The 21565-nt window shown below is 40.1% G+C and overlaps 6 protein-coding genes across 9 annotated transcripts; 3 read left to right on the top strand and 3 right to left on the bottom strand.

Annotated features, from left to right (window-relative positions):
- Nucleotides 1-87: 87 nt before the first annotated feature.
- On the top strand, nucleotides 88-4433 carry LOC104801027 (ubiquitin carboxyl-terminal hydrolase 2-like). The gene is made up of 3 exons (XM_010524098.2): nucleotides 88-327; nucleotides 925-3599; nucleotides 3928-4433. Exons 2-3 carry the CDS (start codon nucleotides 931-933, stop codon nucleotides 4160-4162), a joined length of 2904 nt encoding a protein of 967 aa, XP_010522400.1. The 5' UTR covers nucleotides 88-327; nucleotides 925-930; the 3' UTR covers nucleotides 4163-4433.
- A 108-nt stretch (nucleotides 4434-4541) lies between these two features.
- Nucleotides 4542-7842, bottom strand: LOC104801028 (purple acid phosphatase 13). The gene is given in 8 exon segments (XM_010524099.1): nucleotides 4542-4768; nucleotides 5028-5303; nucleotides 5493-5570; nucleotides 5573-5685; nucleotides 5824-6041; nucleotides 6203-6560; nucleotides 6881-7072; nucleotides 7551-7842. Coding segments are annotated over 8 exon segments (1623 nt in total). The 5' UTR covers nucleotides 7822-7842; the 3' UTR covers nucleotides 4542-4651.
- Nucleotides 7767-9779, bottom strand: LOC104801029 (small ubiquitin-related modifier 5). 4 transcript variants are annotated; one of them, XM_010524103.2, is made up of 5 exons: nucleotides 9099-9779; nucleotides 8907-9009; nucleotides 8559-8708; nucleotides 8257-8362; nucleotides 7767-7842 (listed from the first exon to the last, which is right to left on the bottom strand). In XM_010524103.2, the coding sequence occupies exons 1-4, from the start codon at nucleotides 9179-9181 to the stop codon at nucleotides 8288-8290; spliced, it is 411 nt and encodes a 136-aa protein (XP_010522405.1). In that variant the 5' UTR covers nucleotides 9182-9779; the 3' UTR covers nucleotides 7767-7842; nucleotides 8257-8287. The 4 variants fall into 4 exon arrangements, with proteins under 4 accessions (XP_010522405.1, XP_010522403.1, XP_010522404.1 ...); XM_010524101.2 differs by having other exon boundaries at nucleotides 7777-7864; nucleotides 8252-8362; XM_010524102.2 differs by having other exon boundaries at nucleotides 7793-7864.
- Nucleotides 9780-9812: 33 nt separating this feature from the next.
- On the bottom strand, nucleotides 9813-12251 carry LOC104801026 (UV radiation resistance-associated gene protein). The gene is given in 8 exon segments (XM_019201007.1): nucleotides 9813-10015; nucleotides 10326-10544; nucleotides 10744-10880; nucleotides 10957-11137; nucleotides 11604-11684; nucleotides 11741-11866; nucleotides 12070-12140; nucleotides 12143-12251. Coding segments are annotated over 8 exon segments (1092 nt in total). The 3' UTR covers nucleotides 9813-9847.
- A 669-nt stretch (nucleotides 12252-12920) lies between these two features.
- On the top strand, nucleotides 12921-17071 carry LOC104801025 (vicilin-like seed storage protein At2g18540). The gene is made up of 12 exons (XM_010524094.2): nucleotides 12921-13182; nucleotides 13605-13755; nucleotides 13850-13945; nucleotides 14347-14423; nucleotides 14764-14843; nucleotides 15043-15103; nucleotides 15463-15530; nucleotides 15626-15707; nucleotides 15841-15924; nucleotides 16010-16087; nucleotides 16414-16533; nucleotides 16666-17071. The coding sequence occupies exons 1-12, from the start codon at nucleotides 13015-13017 to the stop codon at nucleotides 16840-16842; spliced, it is 1242 nt and encodes a 413-aa protein (XP_010522396.1). The 5' UTR covers nucleotides 12921-13014; the 3' UTR covers nucleotides 16843-17071.
- A 763-nt stretch (nucleotides 17072-17834) lies between these two features.
- On the top strand, nucleotides 17835-21556 carry LOC104801023 (TBC1 domain family member 13). The gene is made up of 9 exons (XM_010524091.1): nucleotides 17835-18319; nucleotides 18423-18515; nucleotides 18870-18974; nucleotides 19362-19514; nucleotides 19856-19954; nucleotides 20039-20167; nucleotides 20544-20723; nucleotides 20810-20926; nucleotides 21301-21556. Exons 1-9 carry the CDS (start codon nucleotides 18011-18013, stop codon nucleotides 21463-21465), a joined length of 1350 nt encoding a protein of 449 aa, XP_010522393.1. The 5' UTR covers nucleotides 17835-18010; the 3' UTR covers nucleotides 21466-21556.
- The last annotated feature ends 9 nt before the right edge of the window (nucleotides 21557-21565 follow it).

Below are 21565 nucleotides of genomic sequence, written 5' to 3'. Positions count from 1 at the left end.
TGTTTTTGTTTTTGTGCCATCATTTTTATTTTGTTTCGATTATTTTTTTTTTATAAGTTTCCTATTAGCTCTCTCTCTCTCTCTCTCTCTCTCTCTCTCTCTCTCCCCCCCCTATTAGCCATTTTCACTGATTGTTTGCATACATATTCATCGGCTCTCTGTCTCCTCTCGACGGCGGCGAAGTAGCGCCAAACCCTTCTTTGCTCCTTATATAAACCCTAAATTAGGTTAGATCCTAATTTTTAAGCATGGTTTCTTCTTCAGCCCTTCTCATGTGAAAAATCTTCCCCCCAGCCAACTCAGGTTCTTCACCTTCCGCAGTTTTAGGTAAAATCTCTGGATTACCGTTGTTTTTGCATGTTGTTTCCCCTATTGCGAGTGTTTGTCGAGTGATACTATCTCTTGCTGTATTTTTTTTTCGTGATTCGGATTTGAATCTTTAACTGGGGTTTTCCAGAGGTCTGGATTTTTTTAGCTTTTTAAATTCTGTATTTGGGTGGATAGACATGATAATTTTGGGAATCCAGGAAATTCTGATGGGGTATTCGTGATAGAGTCTGGGATTTCAATCGGCGGATTCGATTTTTTCACTTTTATTTCGGGATTTAGATGCTGAAGCGTGACTTGTAGATGTATCTGATACAGGTTATGACCGATTTCCCTCGTTTTATAGTACTTTTTTCTTCTTCTCATTGAATCCCAGATGCGTGTGGATTTTGTAATCGGTGTCTGTATCATTACGTTGGTGGCTTTATCTTTTTTGTGTTCTTTCTATTCACGTGATTTACATATGTGTGTAGACAATCGATTCATTGTTCTTCGTTCAGTTATATTTGGTTTATATGGTTGAAATTACCACATTGTGTGTTATGGTCTTCAATTAGTCTCCTTTTGTCTGGCTTTCTGTTATTTTTTATGGAATAGTAACTAATGGGGAAGAAAACAAAGAAGAAGGCCCGAGCTCCTCCTACCAGGGAAAAGCGTAATGCTACTCCCTCCAAGAACGTTTCTGAACAACCTAGTCAAAGCGGGGAGACAGCTGGGGATGCTGTTGAAGCAGTGAAGGAGAAGAAAGCTTGTGTCCATTTCGATAAGGGTGTTAAATTGGATAGGGTGTTGGAAAAGATTAAGTCTTCGGAGCATGTCAAGTGCGGAGAATGCAAGGAAGGGGGGCAAGAGAGGAGAGGGAGTAAAGGGAAAGGAAACAGGAGCAAGAAGGGGGTTTCTTCTTCAGTCTCGAAATCTGATAACAAAGCTATTTGGGTGTGTTTGGAATGCGGCCATTATTCTTGTGGTGGCGTTGGATTGCCAACTGGAGCTCAGAGTCATGTGGTCCGGCATATTAGATTGACGCGTCATCGGTTAGTCATGCAATGGGAAAACCCTCAGTTACTATGGTGTTACCCGTGCCATTCGCTTCTTCCTGTTGAAAAGGAAGCGAATGGTGAGAAGAATGATGTGCTAGTGGATGTCATAAAATTGATTAGAGAACGACCGTCAAATGCCTCGAGTGGGGCTGATACTGGAGCTTTGTGTTCAGAAAATGGCAGTGTCACTAGTGGGATTAAATCAGAAAGGGCGGTTTCTAGTGGTGTGGAAGCAAGAGATGGTTATGTCGTACGGGGTTTGGTTAACCTTGGGAATACATGTTTTTTCAATTCTGTAATGCAGAATCTCCTTTCTTTGGATCTGTTACGTGAACACTTCTTGAATGAGGATGCATCTGGTGGAGGACCTCTTATATCTTCCCTGAAGAAATTGTTCGCCGAAACAAAACCTGAAGCGGGTTTGAAGAGCGTGATAAACCCAAGAGCTTTTTTCGGGTCTCTCTGTTGTAAGGCTCCCCAGTTTAGGGGATACCAGCAGCATGATAGCCATGAGTTGCTCCGGTGTTTGCTTGATGGTTTGAGCACCGAAGAATCAAGCTTGAGGAAGAAACTTGGTGCTTCAAACACTGATGGAGATTCCACACATCAGAAACCTACTCTCATAGATACTGTATTTGGGGGTGAGATTTCAAGCACTGTTTCTTGTATTGAATGCGGGCACTCCTCAAAAGTGTATGAACCGTTTTTGGATCTCTCATTACCCGTTCCAGCCAAGAAACCCCCTCCTAAGAAACAGCAAACTGTTTCTCGGGTAAAGAAATCTAAGCTTCCACCAAAAAGGGTCCCCAAGACTCGGGCAAAATTCAGCAAAGATTCAGAATCTGTACCAGCTAATGCTGCATCAGAACATCCAGATAGTAATTCTACAGGAAAAGTTTTGATTGCTGCAGCAGATGATTCAAATGCATCCTCTTCCATTGCTCCAACTTTTCAATCCACTGAAAATGGTCCAGTTTTAGAGGCTCCTAGGGAAATGACCCTGGAGAATATGCAGACCACTAAGATTGCGCCAAAAAATGATACAGAATTTGATTGTTTTTGGTTGGATTTTCTTGAACCAGAAAACAAACAAGATGGGACAGGTTTAGATCTGCAAGATAATGATAAAGCTAGTCCCCAGACAACTGAGGACAATGGAAGTGTTCCAGCGCCAGGGATTCCTTCCCATTCATCAAAAGATCAGAGTTTTGAATGTGGCACAGAGTCGACAACAAGCCATAACGATGGAGGTACAAAACAAGGAGCCACTCAGGATGAGGAGCAACAGGCTACAGGGTCTAATGGAAACACAGTTATAAGTGGGATGCCCACCGAGATGGACTGGACCGATTATGTTGGTGGTGATTCTGGATTAACGCTGAGTAATTCTGTGAATCCTTGGGAGGATGAAGAACTTCCCTTACTGGTTTCAGATTCTCAAGTTCTCTATATGCCGTGTAAAGAAGAAAGTTCATGTACCGATAATACTGTGGTAGAAGCTGAGGCTTCCTCATCTTTTGTGACCCAAGAACAAGACGTAAATTTTGATGGCTTTGGCGGCTTATTTGATGAGCCCGAGACTTCTGAAGGGCCTGTTTCCGGACCTCCATCTAAGACTGAAGACTCTGAAGCCGGTTTCTTGGCTGTTAGCAGTGGTTCTGATCCAGAAGAGATTGATGATTCTGATTCACCAGTGTCTGTGGAGAGATGTTTGACTCATTTTACAAAGCCTGAGATTTTGTCAGACGACAATGCTTGGCATTGTGAGAATTGTTCGAAGACCCTAAAGCTCCAACGCTTGAGAGAAAAGAAGAAAGCTAAAAATGCATCGAGGCTGAAGGACCTCGGAAATGACAGGGAGAGCAACCTATCGAGTCCGAGCTCTGTAAATCTTGAAAACGGCCATAGAACTGCTGCTGGTACAGAATGTTCATGTGCTTCCTATGGGGTCCAGGATCATAAATTCAGTGATAACCCTGTCATTGGAAGAGAAACGATTAATTCTCGGTCAGAAGATGGCAGTGAATCTGAAGATGACGAGGCTGTAGACTCTGAGAAAGTGATAGTAAAGAGGGATGCAACAAAGAGGGTACTTATAAACAAGGTCCCGTCGATTTTGACTGTTCATCTGAAAAGGTTCAGCCAAGATGCTCGTGGCCGGCTAAGTAAGTTGAGCGGGCATGTGGCTTTCAAAGAGTTCATTGATCTTCAACCATATATGGATTCAGCCAGGTATGTCACATTTTCAAAGTCCTTTAAGGTTCTTTGTCTGGACACTGCATCTAAGTATTACTTTAGGTTAAACTTAAACGAACTGGTCTGCACTTCATGTATTTTACACAGAACCCATAAATTACAATCTGTGTTCGAAATCCAATCCCTTGCCAGCCATTAAGATTTGTTCCTTTCTAATCTGGATGGATCAAATCTTAATCTACAGGATTAAACTACAGAAATTGCAGTCCAGGATGAACCTTAACACTTCACCTCAAAAACCTTGTTCTGGTCAGAATATAACCAAAAACATAATCTTGTTTCGGTGTACTTTTCGTTTCACCAGGTGCAACGGAGAAGAGAAACCCGTTTACAGGCTTGCTGGGGTGGTTGAGCACTCGGGAACGATGAGAGGCGGCCATTATGTTGCTTACGTTAGAGGAGGAAACTCGGATAAAGAGAATAATTGCAGCAGCGGATTATCGGTGTGGTATTACATAAGCGATTCATACGTTCGCCAGGTTTCGTTGGAGGAAGTTCTTCGATGCGAGGCTTATCTCGTATTCTATGAAAGAGTTTGAGGAACCCTAAATTCAATTCTTTTTTTTTTTACCATTACAGAAAAAAACAATATTTGATGTTCTTCTCTTTACAGCTTGAGCTGGTGAATCTAAAAGAGAATGAACAAGAAACACAAGCGAGAAATTCACCGAGACACAGAGAGGTGAGTTTTTGATACAAACACAGCTCATAATTTTCATTCTTACTGAGGAAATTTTTGACATGTAACTCAAGATTATAAAAATTTGTACTTTCAGAAACATTCTCGTCTGAAAATTTTGGCTTCTTACCTTCATATGGGTACATTTCATGTCGGAATGCTTTCCATTTTTACTTGCAATTTTCTTCCCTAAACCTTTTGCAAGTAAATGGCATTATGGTCTACCATCGTTGTTTTGCATGATCTGATTCCGTCAAGTTACAATAATGGTCCGAAACCTTGTGGTTTTCCTGCTAAACCGGTAAAAACCGGAAATATAAATCGGTACAATCGACTGGTATTACTTGGTTTAATTTGATACCGGACACAACTTGGGTTGGCGTACGATGTAAATGATATCGCCAGCGAGAAGATACGAATCCTGATTTCGCTTCCAACTCCACAACGCATGCGTCTCGTTCTTCACCTGAAATTCCGAATCCAAAACCGTGTTAGCTTTGTGTATTTCCCAGAAAAAAAAATCGGTTTGTATTGGTAAACCAGAACCGGAATTCAAGCTTAGTTTACTTGTCTTGAACCGAAATTATCTGCCCTCTTAACCGACCCGTAATCTTTTTTAGGCATTTGTCCGTCTAAGCGGCCCTAGGGTTTGCTTGCTTAGGACCCAAGAAATCAACCTGACAAGTTACTTCAACAACATGAAACAGAGTGAGTGATCGACTTACTTCCAACATTCCAAAACCGAAGCTGCTCTCCCTGTAAGCACTATAGTCCGGCTGTCTGTCTGGACATGACGCACCATTTTCAGGCCACGGCATGAAATTCGAGCTGCAGAATCTTTCTCCACAGATCTCGCAAAGCACCGAGCAGTTTCCAGGTCCATCGTCTGCATGCTCAACCTCTAGTTTTCCGCACCCTCCTGCTCCTACAGTCATATAGACGGGCCCGCACGGATCCAATGTGTAGTTGTAAACTCTGTTCGATCTCTCGTAGGCATCGACCTGTTCAGTTTTTCGGGAAAATGATCAGAGAGTTCTTTCCAAGAAGAACAAGAACTGTTCTGTATCTCGTTCCCTGCCAGTTTCTTGAAACAGCAGGAGAGTTTCTTGGAGAGAACTTCGAGAAAATGGCTTGATTCTTGTGATATAACCTTTTGGGTTTTCTTGAAGACAATAGAGAGAGAAAGTTACCTCTCCATTGAAGACAATATCAACTCTGGAGCTGTATAACAAGTCCTCCAGTTGTACCCTCATGCATTCGGCTTCTCTCTGTACCGCTCCTTAAAGGTGCTGTACCAAGGAGCGGTCCAAGCTGCGACGACCCATGGGGTTTCTGACCTGTTTATGTTTTTCAGGTCATTTTCCAGCCATTTGTACTGGTCAGCTTCAGATGAAACACCGGAAAAAATAGAGGAAAGAAAAGTGAGTGAACATGATGATGAAAAGCTGAAAATCAGAAGTCGATATGAGGCGCAGAGATTATGTTACATGGACAGCAAAAAAAGGACAAGAGAAAACTTACAAGCGCTGTCATAGGCCGTGTATGGATTGAGCACTATAAAATGGATTCCACCGGCGTTAAAGGAATAGTACAACGGCGTGAAAGAACAGCTTTCATTTGAAGGGAATATGAATCTCGAACTGAATGCAACGAATGTCTGATTATCAGACTGTGCCTCGATTTCATGCTCTCCTGCTACCAACATTGTTGGAACATTGGCTGTCAATGGCTCCATAAATCTGTCAGAAAAGATATCGGGTTTTAACTCTGCAGTGAAAATTCTCACAAGGGCTATATCCCATAAGTTCACCTCCGGATTTTTCAATCAGCTTTTGAACCAGTAACAGAGAACTTATTTTAAGGTTGCGCCTTTTCCTTGAACAATCATCTAAAAGAGTACCTTCCCCAATAATCCCAACGAGGCTGATAACCGAGTTCTTGACCATAACTGAGTTCTGAACAGGTTACGTTTCGGTTGTGATGACAAGAACTGCAACCTAGCTTAGTTCCATTTGTTATGTATGTATCTGCATAGCTGAATCCTCCAACCAAAAGCACAAGATCAGGATGATTTGGCAATATATGACCCCAAGTATCCGACGTATTGTAAGTAAGACCCAAGCTTCCTGCCACTACTATTCTGCTCGGGTAATCCTTGGATGTGGACTCTGGCATTGTCCTGAAGTAATAGACAGCACTCATCGCTGACAAAGACGGGTCTCCACATCGGTATTGATAGAGTGTCTTAGGTTTAAGACCTGCAGATAGATCAATGAACCTTATCCTTGTTTATCTTTCTGAATCTGAAAACGTTTCAATTTCTCCATATCTGAAACATCTGGAAACATATACATACATATATATCTCTCTGGGAAAAACAAGAAACACACATCAAGAATCCAGCTACATGATTTCTGACACAGGATCTCAAACCTTTCCTGAGACATCGTTCCAGACATCTTTTGCTGTGAAGAGATAACTACTCTAAAACAGTTAAAGCTCCATGTCGGAGCACCACAAATCTGAAACAGTAATAATATGAACAATATACCTGAAGGGGAGGAGATCATATAGGTACCTGTGAGTTGGACATGGTGGATGATGCCTGATGCATAGTTATAGAGGCTTTGGGAAGGGTCATGTTGGTCGTAAACAGTGGAATATCCTGTCTCATTTTTGTCTTCACATCCATCAGATTCTCTGTAATGGACTATGCTCTGTACTGAGTCAGGATCCATTGGCAATGTCTCTTCACCAATTTGGAACTCCCCTGCAAATATGTTCTTATTTAGAAAATATCTGAAAAAGCTTCTGAAGAACATCAAAGGAAACAGCTAAGTTCCTTACATACTGAATCTTTCAAGACAGATATCAAAGCTATTGGACAGTTTGTAAAAAAAAACCCATAATTTACATTTTGAAAAAAAATAGATCTTGCTTGGGTTTATTCCAAAGTTTTCATAATAATAACAAAAGCTGATACAATTTCGAATACAAAACATGATCGTTGACAGCTTAAACGGGTCTTCCATATGTAAAACATAAACATAGTAAGAGATATACACTGATAATCTGTAATCACTGATTTTATCAAAATATAAAATTACCTACGAAATTTAAAAATTCACAGGTTTATTTAAAAATTAAAATTCATATATTGACGTGAAATAAATAACTAGTTAATGAGTTCTTATGGATTCACTCATTTGGGAAAAAGAGAGAGAGAGAGAGAGACCAAGAAACAAGACCTGTGACCCAAGAGATCCAGACAGAGTCATAGTTGTAGGAGAGAGAGACTGAGATCTGTTGGGGCTGAAATTTCGGGTCGGGTCTCTCGAAACTCGGGTCGGATTCGGGCAAGTCGGTCGCAACCGGGTTGAGCTTCGGGTCGAGTGGTGCGGTCACCGGCTTCGACGGCCCTTCCGCCGTCGTCGGGAAACCATGAACGACGAATGAGGATGCCAAAATGACCAAAACGGCCATCGGTTTTGCACATTTTTTCGAACATGCCCTCCTCATATATAAAGATTGATCCCGTACCTAGAGTGGATATAGTCGGATCCTGGTTATAAAAAAAAATGCAATATACGAAATAGTAAAATAACATATTGAAAATGAAACTAAATACTATATGAACATAAACTAGCATACATTTCCATGATTAAAAGCTACACAAAAGGTCCTAGATTACAAAAAATAATTATTTTCTTTAGCAATACCGATGTTATATAAACCTAAATCTAAATTTAAACAAAAAAATCAGAATAATATATAATTTTTTAATGATTATATAAACGTGACTAAAGAGTTCTACAAACATTGCACAATCATAAAATATATCCGAAACGTACACAAGCTAAATGATAATAAGATAGACTAATTAGATTAGTACGATGTAATATATGTAAATATTACAAATCCGATATAAGGTTTAATAAAAAAACCGAACATTACAAAGTTCTTGTTTTGATTGGTGGGGTGGGGATCAAGCTGAAGGGTAAAAGCCACCACCAGGCTGCTCCATGAAGGCATCGATCTGATCATTTTCTTCCATCATTAGCTAAAAAAAAGCAAAGAGTAAATGAAGAACGATTAATGATCATAGTGATGATGATGTAATGTTTCCAAAAATAGAACAATCTTTTATTGTTCTTATCATGGCTAGAGAAATTCCCTAAAACCTACTTTACTTTTAATATATTAATGGAAAAAACAGAACTAATTTTGTAATAAATGAAAAGAGAGAATAAAAGTACCTTAGCTGGAGTCTGCTTGGCATTGAGCAAGTGGCGCTTATAGATGAATCTGACGGTCCTGTGATCCAAGTTTCTGTTGCCACAGTAGTACATGAACAGCTTCTTCAACGGCGCATCCATCGACACTTTGTACATGTTCGTGTTCCCATCCTGCATCAAGATAACATATACCAAGTGTCTCATGAAAACGTTTTGAAGAAACCAACTGATATATATATGATGGTGTTCTTCCTCAGTACATCAGACGGGTAGCAGAAAAAGAAAAGAGCTTTCAGATCCATGAAAGTAGGGTGATTTTCAAGTGGAAGACAGTATTTTTATGAGAGGGAGAGAGAGAGAGAGAGAAACCTGGCCCTTGATCATGAGAGTGACCTTGGGAGCAGATGAAGAAGAAGCCCTAGGCCTCTTTGGTGCAGATGACTGAGTAGTGGAGCTTGTCATTTTTTTTTTCCTGTGGACAACAACCAACAGAAGAGGCACAAAGGGCTGGCCAAACACCTTTCTTTTATAGTTAAAAAGATTGTGAGGAAGAAGATGAACCTTTCCTTTGTAAAGTGGCCCCTTTTAAGTGCTCTCCAATTCTCAAAGAAGAATACATGTACAGTACACATATACATGTACATATACGTACATGCGAATACAGGGTCTTAGATATCTGGAGACGGACCAATAGCAATTGCAAGAGTTTTAAAAATTCTGTTGTGTTTGACCGAAAGTACAAGGATCAACATCAGGTCTGAATCTGACACGGGGCGGGCCCCAATACCCAGCCTTTGTTCAAGAGTATCTCAATGCCATCCTTTGAAAACGTTCCTGCATTCAGCCCTTTATATACTTACACACAACCTACTGATATACCAAAACGATTGAATGAAACTAAAACCAAAATTGTACCTATAAACCACAGCACAATCACGTGGGACCAAAAAAAAAGAAAAGAAGACAAAACCCAACGACACAAAATCATCACGATAAAGCATAATGTGGGAATGGACAAAAAATTACACAAAATAGAGGACATGAAACCCAGAAAACAAATACTACATTGTCGTCTTATTTGTAGCTTCGGTTTACCCTTTTTTTTGTTTAACCTGTGGCATAAAAAACTTCAAGACCTCTCTCCTCATACGATCAAATATCTCCAATGACCCAAACGAATTTTTCAGCCTACAAATTCTTGCCTTCTGAAAGTTGTGACACTAAAGGCTTTTTTTTAATCTACAAATTTTCAAAATGGAAAGTAATAAAGTATTACCTGGGTAGAAGAGACTTAACAAGAAGCAACATGCCTAACAAAAAAGAGTGAATTGCAGCGGTGTGAGAAGGAAGAGTAGAGGAGGAAGAGTAGAGGAGAGTGTTGGACGCTGGATGGTACGGATGAGCTCCTTTAGGTTTGACAGCACCTGCCGAGGTCCTATGCTACCCGCCCAAACGTAATTCAGCAGCTGCTTGATGTTCTGCAATATTATGATGCCCATGGTGGGGAAAAAAAGAAGCAATTTTTAGATGATTTCTGAAAGGAAAGCGAAATGATCCATATTCCTGCAACTGCAATCGACAAGTATGATCATTTCAAGAGAGTTTTTGCGGGATAATTGAAAATAGACTATTACTAGTAATCCAGCGAGACATAAAGGCGATATCTTGCAAAATGCCCCTACTAAGAAATCCGGAAATCAAATAGCACAAACTTGGCTTGATGGAGATGGTCTCATTGTTGTTCAAGAAAATGTCTCAGAGGAACAACATTGAGAAAGTAGAACTAACCTTGCTCAACAAGAAGACGGCGTAGGCATTTCGGGTTGTATCCAGAAACAGAGGGAACTCTACAAAATTTTGATTTTTAGAAACTGTGGTTATCGGGGGCATGTCAGATGATGAAGGTCCGATATATGGTGTGTAGTCCCGAATATAAGATTTGGAACCACCAAGGCACAAAGGGTAACGGAGTGGAACTATCATGTAGGATGCTATTAGCGACACAGCCTGCAAAAGACAAAAAAGGAAGCCTTTGAGCAACCTTTGTATGAGATTGAAGATTTTCAATCTAAATTAAATAAGATGCTACACTTTTCTAGCGTTAGCAGTTTATGCTCAAAAATAAAATCAAAGAGATTTAAGGCCAATCCAACAAGTTTCAAAGAAAGTTTTACTGTCGGTGAGTAGCGGACAGAAAGGAACACACGTGGGCAACGTATCCTAGGGCAGTTGCAGACCTCTGGACCTCCTTCTTGTCAGTGAAGAAACTCATCTTTGTAAATGGAGCCATACTGAAAGGTAATTCTAAAATTGTCACGGATCCTTGACTCACAGGTTTAGTTCCTGGTAAAACCATTGATAAGAGCGAGTCAACAGATAGTCTGCCAAGAGGGAGAACTTTCTTCAGGAGGTTACCAACCTAATCTACTGCCACCTGGAAATGATTCGAGTTCTTGGTGTTGGTAAGGTCCAGCCTCAATCTTCAATGGATAGATAGACGACACTTGTGTTATCATGTATCGTTGCCTCTTTACCAGCTTACTTGTCACAACTTTCAACCGAGCATAGTCTTTTTCTCCTTCTAGTTTCCAGCTTGACTCCTGTGAAAAAGAAACACAAGCTACATTTGAGTCCCTACTCTTTGATAACCAACCCATAGATTGTGAGCCTTGAGGAGGAAGGGCATATTGAAGCAAATCAGTTGTCTTCATCAAGGCATCTATCTTCCAACCAGTCGTTGATTAAGGAGTAAAAAAACAATCGATTGAAAGAAAAATTCAACCGCGAAATGCAGATAGAAAGCAAAGTGCGTCAGTCTAGAAGATGAGGATAATATTGTAACAAATCAGCTGCCTTAATTAAAACTCAAACTTCAAATCAGTTGTTCACTAGAGAGCTAAAAAACAGTTGGCCGAAGAAAAAAATCCAATCTTGAAATGAAGAAGAATGCAAATGTGCGACTCTGAAAAAACAGGGGCGAACAGGCGAACCAAAAACTTGCAGCAAACAGAATCATGTCAAAAAAAATATTGGTTCACTACATTAAAGCATCAAATGAGGTAATACCTGTAGTTTACTTTTAGCAACCGAAAGTGATGTTCCCCCAACCAACAAAGATTTCACTTCTCTACCGAGATTCTCCTCTTTCTTTACAACATCCCGTTCAGCTTGCATAAGTATAGGTAAGACAAAACAATCAAGACTTTCTTTTTTTTCAGAACCCCAACCTTGCAACCTATTGATGCCTTTCCCACCATCAATTTTCTACCTTCCAACCTCTGCCGCATTTCTTCAAGTTCATTAGTGTGTCTCAATGACTCGGAATTGACCTGCCCAAAATTTTGCCACTCGCTAATCCGCAGGCTAATCAATTAAAGCTCATTGAGATAAAATAAGATATATCCAAAGGATAGGGCATATGCCATGATAGAGCAAATACCATGAATCATCGGGATTATGTTTCCAAGTCGTAAGCTTTGATCCCCTAAACCATTAACTTCACTTCATGAGCAAAGGGAAGCCATGTAAATACCTGAATGAGAGACTCAAGCTTCTGCTGCAGGCTTTGCTTCCTCTCTTGGGCTTCTCTCAGAGCGGAAGACTCCATAGCCGCGTGAGTTCGTGGTGGAAATCTTCCCACTCGATCTTATTCTCGTCTTCCTTCTCTCCTCTCTTCGAAATCGCCGACAAACTTCGCCCCGTTTCTCCTTCCATCAACAATTGTATCGGAAACTATTAAGTGCGAGTTCGGGCATCAACGTTCTAAAGATCCGATCAGTTCGCGTCTTGTTTCAAATGAAATAATTTTAAAACAACGCGCGAAGAGGAACAAGAGATGGATCTTCATGGCACAAAAATCTACCAGATACTATGGACGGTTCTGCAGCTGATCCTACCCCTGAATCCGATCCAGATGAGTTCCATTATCGCAGAATTGCAAGCTTCGTTCTTGAGAGAGAGAGCGCTCCGGGTCGGGACTTCCCGTACTTTTCTAACGGGCGAGTATTTTCTAAAGAACGAGCTGAGCAATATGGACCGTCCGATCCCCGATGGGTGCGATCTTACGGCACGCATAATCGCAACCTTACTTTTTCATTACCGAACCAGGCTTTCGTACCGAAGCTTAACCGACAACATCGACTCACATTCAAATTCAAATTCGCTATTTCGTTCTTAAATATAATGCCTAATTGATTTTTATTAGGATTTTATTTTATACTTATAACGAAATTTAACTTTGGATAAGTCGTTTAAAGATATTCTCGGATGTATAATTTGGGTATACTCTTTGATGATCTGATCCCCCATAAACCGGTAACCAGATTGAAAACCGGGGTGCTCGATCTCAAAACCGGGAACGACTGAACCGGCCCGACGTCTTCCCCTCTCGGGACGGACACCGACCACTATAAAGGAAGGGAGTGCCCGTCAAGCGAGTCGATCTCGCCGGATATCAGATCGGGATACTTTAGTGGCTATGGCGGGGGTTTCGTTGAAGTGTGGAGACTGTGGAGCGCTGTTGAAATCGGTAGAGGAAGCGCAGGAGCATGCAGAACTCACATCTCACTCGAATTTCGCCGAGTCGACGGAAGCCGTGCTTAACCTCGTCTGCACGACTTGTGGCAAGCCTTGCCGCTCTAAAACCGTACGGGTCCTCTTGCGATTTGCTCTAATTTTTGTCCTAGTGAACACATGCCGATTTCATTTGGGGTTTATCTTGGGATTAGGAGGGAGAGTGAGTTGCTTCTTAATATCTGGATATCTTCAGAAGGCTCTTGTAGCTAGTGGACTCGGAAATGTATGTATTAAATTGGGCGATTTCATGGTTTGATGGGTTTTGAAGTGAAGCAGAGCTTTTTCAAGTGTCTCCATGGGGGCGGATCTTGGATAGTTCTAACTGTTTCTTTGCAGTGTGAATTCATTAACGGGTATTACGATTTGGGTGATCCGATGTGAAAAAGAGCCTTTTATTCGATGATCAGGGATTAGGAGATATCATCGGAAATGAATTGTTTTTTATGATTGAAATTGTTGACTTCTGACTTTGTTCTTGATTAACCGATAAAGGAAAGTGATTTACATACGAAAAGAACGGGGCACACTGAGTTCGTAGATAAGACAATGGAGGCAACAAAGCCCATCAGCTTAGAAGCTCCCAAGGTAGCTATGGAGACTGATGAAGCTGATGATGCGAGTGGTAGTGGTCAGCCAGCAGAAGGTAGAATGTCATGTTGGCAATTGTATGTATTGCAAAAGTTTATAGTTTTGATTTCAAAATTGTAGTTATTTTGTAAACTTTACCTCTCTTGCAGAGATGATTGTTCCAGAAGTTGACAAAAAATTGCTTGAGGAACTTGAGGCGATGGGATTCCCAACAGCACGAGCTACCCGGGCACTCCACTACTCTGGTAGGAAACTCGATGGTCAACATATTTTTCTCTTCAATCACTTTTGGTCCTGGTTTGGTGTTTGGTGTTGGTTGAAACTTTACTCGAGTTAGCTGGCACTTCTCTAGTCCAAGAACTGATTGACATGTAATACAGAGTTCATATGTACAATAGCTCAGTAAATTATGGCCACTCAGCGGCTAACAGATTATGGAAACCTGGTTGGCACTTTTCTTTCAAAAGTTTGTGACAGGTTATATGTGTCATTTTTTTGGGGATAGGCTGTCTGTGTTAATTTTTTGTGTTGGAATGCGTGTTCTGCTTTTAATGATCAACCGCTGTTTCTGAATCCTCGTATCATTATATATTAGGTACTATGTTGCTTCATTTTTGGTTTCTCAACTTTGATTTCTTTCCTTCAGGTAATGCTAGTCTTGAGGCTGCAGTTAATTGGGTGGTGGAGCATGAAAATGATGCCGACATAGATGAGATGCCAAAGGTGAGTCTCGAGTTTAGTTTGTGTTTCAGCAAAATACGTTTCTTTTGCACCTTTTTTTTGCCATAGAATTGCGTCTCCTTGCAATATTTTTGTCGTTCAGCGTTCAGTTCCTGTCTCAGCCTGCAAAGCATCTTTTTATTTTGTGTGTGTGTGTGTCAAATTTGCTAGTATAAGGTTATTTGCTTCCGTTAAAGCCTTGCACATACTTTTGTCCTGCAACTATGTATAATGTTGGTTTGGGCACAGCATTAGACAAAGTTGGGAATGTATGTAGTTTCTGAATTACTTAATCGCTTAAATTAATGCAACATGTCTCTCTTGTGATTAACTGTTTGCCTAGGTACCTGCCAACACAAAATTCGAAGCACCTAAACCTACTCTTACACCAGACGAAGTGAAGGCGAAAGCACAAGAATTAAGGTTTGATGAGCATTTTGCTGTGTGTTTCATGCATATATTCATTTGTAGTGTTTACTGATCATCTTACACATCATTCATATGACCTTATAGTTAGATTTGCAATACATTCTCATGTTCAGATTATAAATCAGCAAATACTAACTTTGGAGATTGGTTATTTACTATTAGAAGTTTATATTCCATTTGTTTTACAACTTAGGGAACGTGCTCGGAAGAAGAAAGAAGAGGAAGAGAAGCATACGGAAAGAGAGAGAGAAAAGGTTATCTATGCATTCTTGTTTAAAATATGATTGTTTCTAGGTATTCTAACTGTTCTGTTAGTCTTGTAGCAAAGAACTACACTGAATCATTATGCCATTGTTGTTTTACCTTTGCTGGTTTTATGTAGACCAGAGCCCTTAACTTCTGTCAGTTGGTGTGATGTGGTAAATTGAACTTGTTGAAGTTGTCACGCAACTCTACGTAAAATATTGACAACTAGGCCTTTGTATTCGTAGTATTATATCAAGGATGTGCATATAGTGTGAGTTCATAGGGATCTAATTACATGCTCTGCATTTATAATATCATCATTTAGCACTTTTTCATCCTCTAACATGATATTAGTATATGGTTTTAGGAGAGAATTAGGATAGGCAAGGAACTCTTAGAAGCGAAGCGAATTGAAGAGGAAAACGAAAGAAAGCGGTTGGTTTCTCCAATTTAATCAGTTCCATTTAGTAACTTTCTTTTTCTTTATTAATTCTTTCATATTGGTGTACTCGTCTATAATCTATATTCAGCATTTTCGCCTTGCGTAAAGCGGAGAAAGAAGAGGAAAGAAAGGCTAGGGAAAAGATTCGTCAAAAACTGGAAGAAGACAAGGTCTGAACTGAATATTTCCTTCCATCTCATTTGGTTTTAATCATTTTTTTTTTCAAATTATATTTGTACCTTTCCATTCCAAATTGCTCTATTTCATCTGAACCTTTAGAATCATTTCGATATATTGAAACAGGCTGAAAGACGTCGGAGACTTGGCTTGCCACCCGAAGATCCTGCCACTGCAAAACCCTCGACATCAGTTGTGGAAGAGAAAAAGGTAAACGAGTGTTTAAAACTGTATTATCAATGTTCAACTTCTGTATTCCTCTGGGTGCTCCCTGAAAGAAGATCGTGTTACGCAGACTTCATTGCCTGTCAGACCTGCGACGAAGGCAGAACAGATGCGTGAGTGTTTGAGGTCGCTTAAGCAAAACCACAAGGTAAATGACCCATTACCCGGTGCTATTTTCCTGCCAATGGACAAACCAATGGTAGCGAAAAATCTCGTTAGTGTGGTAGCGACAAATATCGTTAGTGTGTTTGAGGTCGGTTCTTGGATTGTGTTATTACCTTCATGGCCTATCCATAATCATATCTTTTTGAAAAATAAGTGACACAATATCATTCTTTGATAACTTCAAAATAATTCCTCCTCTAGTTGCCAGTTGCCACCTACTGTTCTTTCTCTCTCCCTGTCTTCTCAAATCAGTGTCATCTGAGATTAGTGAACTGTCTATCTAACTAACGCCATGTGTTTGTGGATCAGGATGATGATGCAAAAGTCAAGAGAGCGTTCCAGACTCTACTGGCGTACATAGGCAACGTCGCTCGAAGTCCTGATGAGGAGAAATTCCGGAAAATTAGACTCACCAACCAAGCTTTCCAGGTACAATCACTTACCCACGAATCTCTACTCTCCATTTCCATGTCTAGTTTTAGCTGCTCTATACACTGTGCTCTCTCTTTCCATGATGAGGAATGCTTAGGCACTTTCGCATTGCTTTCATAAAATGAACAGGATAGGGTGGGTTCCATGAAAGGAGGCATCGAGTTTTTAGAGATTTGCGGGTTTGAGAGAACAGAAGGAGGAGAGTTCTTGTTCCTAGCACGGGAAAAGGTCGAGATGGCGGTTCTGAACTCAGCAGGGTCGGAGCTCAACTCTGCCATCAACAACCCTTTCTTCGGGGTTCTTTGAAGCTGAAGGAAACACATATTATTACGGTTTTTTGTTGGATTTTATGGATGAAATGAAACCCATCGTTTTGGTTATTATATCATAAGACTTTTGTTGGTAACAACAAAGTTCATTCATTTCATGGTTTTGTTCCTTGAGTTGGAAGTCTTTATCATTTGTAGTGATGCATGAAAGATGACATGCAATAGCTTTGTCCTATGGTAGGTGTGGATGCCATGGTTTTTATGTATGGTCCAATGTTATATATACACACACACATATACATACATAACAAATGTCACATGTTTCTGGTTTCATGGTTAAAGCTTTTCAATTTTGATATGGAAGCTTATGAAATGATTGACAAGATATTTAGAAATAGGGTTCTCTTGAATTATTGAAGCCAACTAAACACATGGTTTTTTTCTTTTCTTTTAAAAAAAAAAAACAGAACATCATATAGAACAAATGCCACAGGCTAAAGTCCTCCGGGGTCCATTACTATTGAAAATTATGGCTTTATATTTATTTATTTCTTTAAAAAAACTTGATAAAGAAAAATAAAAAATGATAAATATTCGATTTGAATATTAATATTAAAAACGTTATATCCGATTTTGGTTCCGTTACATGCAAATACACAAAAATCAAAACGAATAGCATTACGCAATCGTTATATTTTTGTACATGAGTATCGACTTTACCCATTTTACAATAAATTCTCTCTTCATTTTGTTTGTGTTATATAGGTGGAGAATGATTTCTTGTGAAACCAATATATATTCCATTGATTAGGACACGTACTCAATTTGAACACTACTTTATTAATGAAACCCGCAAAAAAAATTCCCGAGATTTTCGAAATATAGTGAATAATTATTTACATAATGATTTATGAAACCTTTTAAATTATTGGTTATAGTCAGTGATTAACATATAAATTGCTAGTTAGCACCGTGGCGAGAAAAAATGTTACAGAAAAAACATTGAGGGTTAAATTTGAGAGAGTTGATAATATTGGGTCTATTTTGAAAATTCATGTTCGGCAACTTTTCTCACGCGGTCTTTGAGGGAAAAAAAAGAGGTAGAAATAGAAACGAACTTCCATAATCTGACAGATTCTCTCTTTCTCTGCGACTTCTCTAAAGTTCGGAATTGGGGTCTCTTCGGATCGATCAAACCCTAGAGAATGGTGAAGAAGAAGGTCCCGGAGTGGCTAAACAGCACCATGTGGGCCGCTCCTCCTCCCCATGCCGTCGACGACCGCCTCCTCCGTAATTCCTCCGCCATCACCATCTTACCAGCGAAGACGGAGCCACCGCTTGCCTCCGTCGCCGCTAAGCATGATCCTTCTCCTCCTCCGGCCTCCCCGGCTCCATCTCCTTCGCCTAGTTATTCTCGAAACGGCAACAATGTCTCCGGCGGTGATGGGGAAAATGGCGCCTCCGTTGGGCTCTCCCCCGAGGAGATTTCCCGCCAGGCCCAGCTCGCGTCGGAGGTCAATACCATCTTAGAAAATTCATATCTTGTTTGCTTTTTTTGAGTCAGTTAGCTTACTTTTCCGATTGTTCCCTCCTGTTGGTTGGATTTGGTGTTCGTAGTTATCGAAGAAGGTGATCAATTTGAAAGAAATTAGAAGTATGGCATTGCAAAGTCTCCCAGATGCTCCTGGGATTCGCTCGACTGTCTGGAAGGTAGATATTCCAAGTTCGATTATTTTAATATTTTTGTTCTGAAGAGAAAATCGTTTTACGATATCTCCTTTTTATAATACCATAATTTTTCGATGCATTCGCAAAAGATGAATTAGATTTGATCAATGAGAAACTTTTTCCCTTTAAACGGATGAATGAATCCAAATGAGAGAGAGATTCACTCTCTTTGTTATGGTGTAATGAACTTAATTCCTATAGGTCTCACAGTGCTTTGGGCCATTTTTTTTAGGCTGGGAAGTTTTTGATTCTGCTCTGAACTGTAATTTGATCAGGAGAATGTATACAACTATGAGCTCCGTTAATCTATGCACCTGATTTGATTTCCTTTGACAGCTTTTGCTTGGTTACCTTCCGTCTGAACGTTCCCTTTGGTTGTCTGAATTGGCTAAGAAGAGGTCGCAATACAAACACTACAAGGAGGAGCTTCTAATGAGTCCTGTAAGTGATGCTGGTGGTATTAGTTTATTTAATAACCTGCAGCTATTCTTATCCACTCCACAAGTTTAGTATATACTACTTGTGTATAGCCTGTTAGACTTTGTTTTTTTGTGTTTATCCTTGGAACTTGTCTGAAGGGGATCCTTGTCGCACCGGTTAAGGTGTTGCCGTTGTGACCTTGAGTTCACGGGTTCGAGTTCTGGAAGCAGCCTCTTGCAGATATTTCTGCAAGGTAAGGTTTGCCTACAATACACCCTTGTGGTGGGACCCTTCCCCGGAGCGCCGCTCAACGGGGACGTTTTGTGCACTGGGCTGCCCTTTTATCCTTGGAACTTGTCTCATGTTCTTTAAGTGTATTGAACGTCTGAATGATTCTGTGGTAGTTAGTCAGAAATCACACGGAGATTGGCAAAGTCTAAGGGCTGTGACAATGATGAGTTGAAGAGGGAAAGCAGATGCATGCTTGTCAGATCAAAGATAACTGATGAGGATCATCCGTTAAGCCTTGGCCAAGCAAGCATCTGGAATAAGTACTTCCAGGTATGATATCTCACATACTTGGACTAGAACATGTTATATGTACATTGTACCATTTTTCAGCACTGCCATGACGTAATACACGATGACTGAGTTTTCTTTTACTCCTCCACTTTCCTACTAAGTAGCTTAACAAGTTCTAGAGATATAGCGCGGGAAAATCCTAGTTTGGTCAAGACAGAGTTTATGGTTTTACAGGTTTCGTAACCTGATGAAACCATTCTGAGTATATTCCTGTATGTGGGTACAAACACAGGACCAGATACTCGTTTTTTAGTGATCTTTTAGAAGGATCCTAGCTAAATCTTTAAGCACTCACTCAAACATTTCTTGCATTTCTGTAGGACAGTGATATTATAGAACAGATCCATCGAGATGTCAAACGCACGCATCCAGACATGCCCTTTTTCTCCAATGAATCATCATTGGGACAATCTAATCAGGTACTCGTTTTTCACTCCATGGACTTGTCTTCTTGATATATATTTGATTAATCGCGTTGACTGACGTGTTCACCACATTAACAGGAATCCATGAAGAATATATTAATGGTGTTTGCAAAGTTAAATCCAGGCATCAGATATGTTCAAGGGATGAACGAAATTTTGGCACCTCTTTTCTATGTTTTCCGTAATGACCCTGATGAAGATAATTCAGTAAGTAGACTCTTTTTGTTTATTTTTGTTCTATAGATTTTATTTTTGTTAATGGGCAGGCATATATAGTCTAGAATATATCACTACCATTCTCGATCTTAAGGATTTCACATATTACTGCTTCGTATTAGCACCTGCTGTCCAGCATCTTTTAATGGAACATCACCAAGATCTTTTACTGTACATATACTGGATGCATAATAGCATAGATTACAAAGATATGTAGCTATATCATACCCTGTAGAGATAAGCATTCGAAAGTTTTGCCAGATCTGTGTGAGAAGACTGGGTCTTGCACGATCTTTGTTCTTCCACATTGTTCTATTTCTTATCAAGAGTTTTAAAGTTTCTTAATAATTCTATTCAAGCTTTGCAGGCCCATGCTGAATCAGATACGTTCTTCTGCTTTGTTGAACTCTTGAGTGGATTTCGAGATTTCTACTGCCAACAGCTGGACAATAGTGTTATGGGAATCCGATCCGCAATCACAAGGTTGTCACAGATTTTGAAGGAGCATGATGATGAACTTTGGCGTCATCTAGAGATCACAACAAAAGTATAGATTCTTTTTTTTTTAAGTATCCGGTATCAAATTTGTTCATATTCCATGCGATTGGCCTTAAAAACTTGTGTTGGGTGCAGGTAAATCCTCAGTTTTATGCATTCAGGTGGATTACTCTCCTCCTAACGCAAGAATTCGGTTTCTTTGACATTCTTCATATATGGGATGCCCTCTTAAGCGACCCTGAAGGTCCTCAGGTTAGATTTTAATGTTCCTCCCATAGTTTACAGCTTAAGAATAAGGAATCATCCACAAATATGGTCCTCAGTTCAGAACTCTGCTTTTGTTATGTTGGTCTTAAAAAGTAGAAAACATGCACTTCTCCCGCGCTTAAAATCGTCAGATCCATCTCAGATGGTATTGGCATGAACATGGATCGACTGTTTCGAGGAGAGAAGCTCGTAAAAACATTGCATGGATAGAAAGTTGGCTAAGCTTCAGATTTCAGAACCATATACTTTCAAGTGTTGGGCTATGAAACTAAACTGATGGATTCTGAGAAACAAGTGGTTGTGTAATAGACTCTCCATCATTGGTTCTTTCTTTTTTGGCAATGGGTTTTCTGTGGCAGGAGACGCTGTTGAGGATATGTTGCGGAATGCTGATTCTGGTAAGGAGAAGGCTCGTCGCTGGGGATTTCACCTCTAACCTGACGCTCCTCCAGCACTATCCCACTTCCAGCATTCCCCATCTCTTGTACGTTTCCAACCAATTACGTTCCAACATTTTAGTCTGATCTTTTTGTTAAACCCATTTCCTTTACTTTCTTTTTTTTTCCAAATTTGAAATTCGTGAGTGTATATATAATATGTCAGATCGTTGAGTTTGTTCGATGG

The sequence above is a fragment of the Tarenaya hassleriana genome, unplaced genomic scaffold, assembly GCF_000463585.1.
Source record: "Tarenaya hassleriana unplaced genomic scaffold, ASM46358v1 Cleome7, whole genome shotgun sequence".
Classification (NCBI taxonomy): Eukaryota; Viridiplantae; Streptophyta; class Magnoliopsida; order Brassicales; family Cleomaceae; genus Tarenaya; species Tarenaya hassleriana.
Note: the sequence above shows the minus strand (reverse complement) of the source record. Positions and strands in the feature narration are given on the sequence as shown.

Coding starts and splice junctions, on each gene's coding strand:
- LOC104801027 (XM_010524098.2), top strand. CDS start 931: ATGGGGAAGAAAACAAAGAAGAAGGCCCGAGCTCCTCCTACCAGGGAA. Junction 3,600..3,927: donor CCATATATGGATTCAGCCAG/GTATGTCACATT, acceptor TCGTTTCACCAG/GTGCAACGGAGAAGAGAAAC.
- LOC104801029 (XM_010524103.2), bottom strand. CDS start 9,181: ATGTACATGTATATGTGTACTGTACATGTATTCTTCTTTGAGAATTGG. Junction 9,010..9,098: donor GGCCACTTTACAAAGGAAAG/GTTCATCTTCTT, acceptor TGTTGTCCACAG/GAAAAAAAAAATGACAAGCT. Junction 8,363..8,558: donor CCAAGCAGACTCCAGCTAAG/GTACTTTTATTC, acceptor GCTTTTTTTTAG/CTAATGATGGAAGAAAATGA.
- LOC104801025 (XM_010524094.2), top strand. CDS start 13,015: ATGGCGGGGGTTTCGTTGAAGTGTGGAGACTGTGGAGCGCTGTTGAAA. Junction 14,844..15,042: donor GCGAAAGCACAAGAATTAAG/GTTTGATGAGCA, acceptor TTTACAACTTAG/GGAACGTGCTCGGAAGAAGA. Junction 16,088..16,413: donor CGCTTAAGCAAAACCACAAG/GTAAATGACCCA, acceptor TTTGTGGATCAG/GATGATGATGCAAAAGTCAA.
- LOC104801023 (XM_010524091.1), top strand. CDS start 18,011: ATGGTGAAGAAGAAGGTCCCGGAGTGGCTAAACAGCACCATGTGGGCC. Junction 18,320..18,422: donor AGGCCCAGCTCGCGTCGGAG/GTCAATACCATC, acceptor TGGTGTTCGTAG/TTATCGAAGAAGGTGATCAA. Junction 19,515..19,855: donor TCTGGAATAAGTACTTCCAG/GTATGATATCTC, acceptor GCATTTCTGTAG/GACAGTGATATTATAGAACA.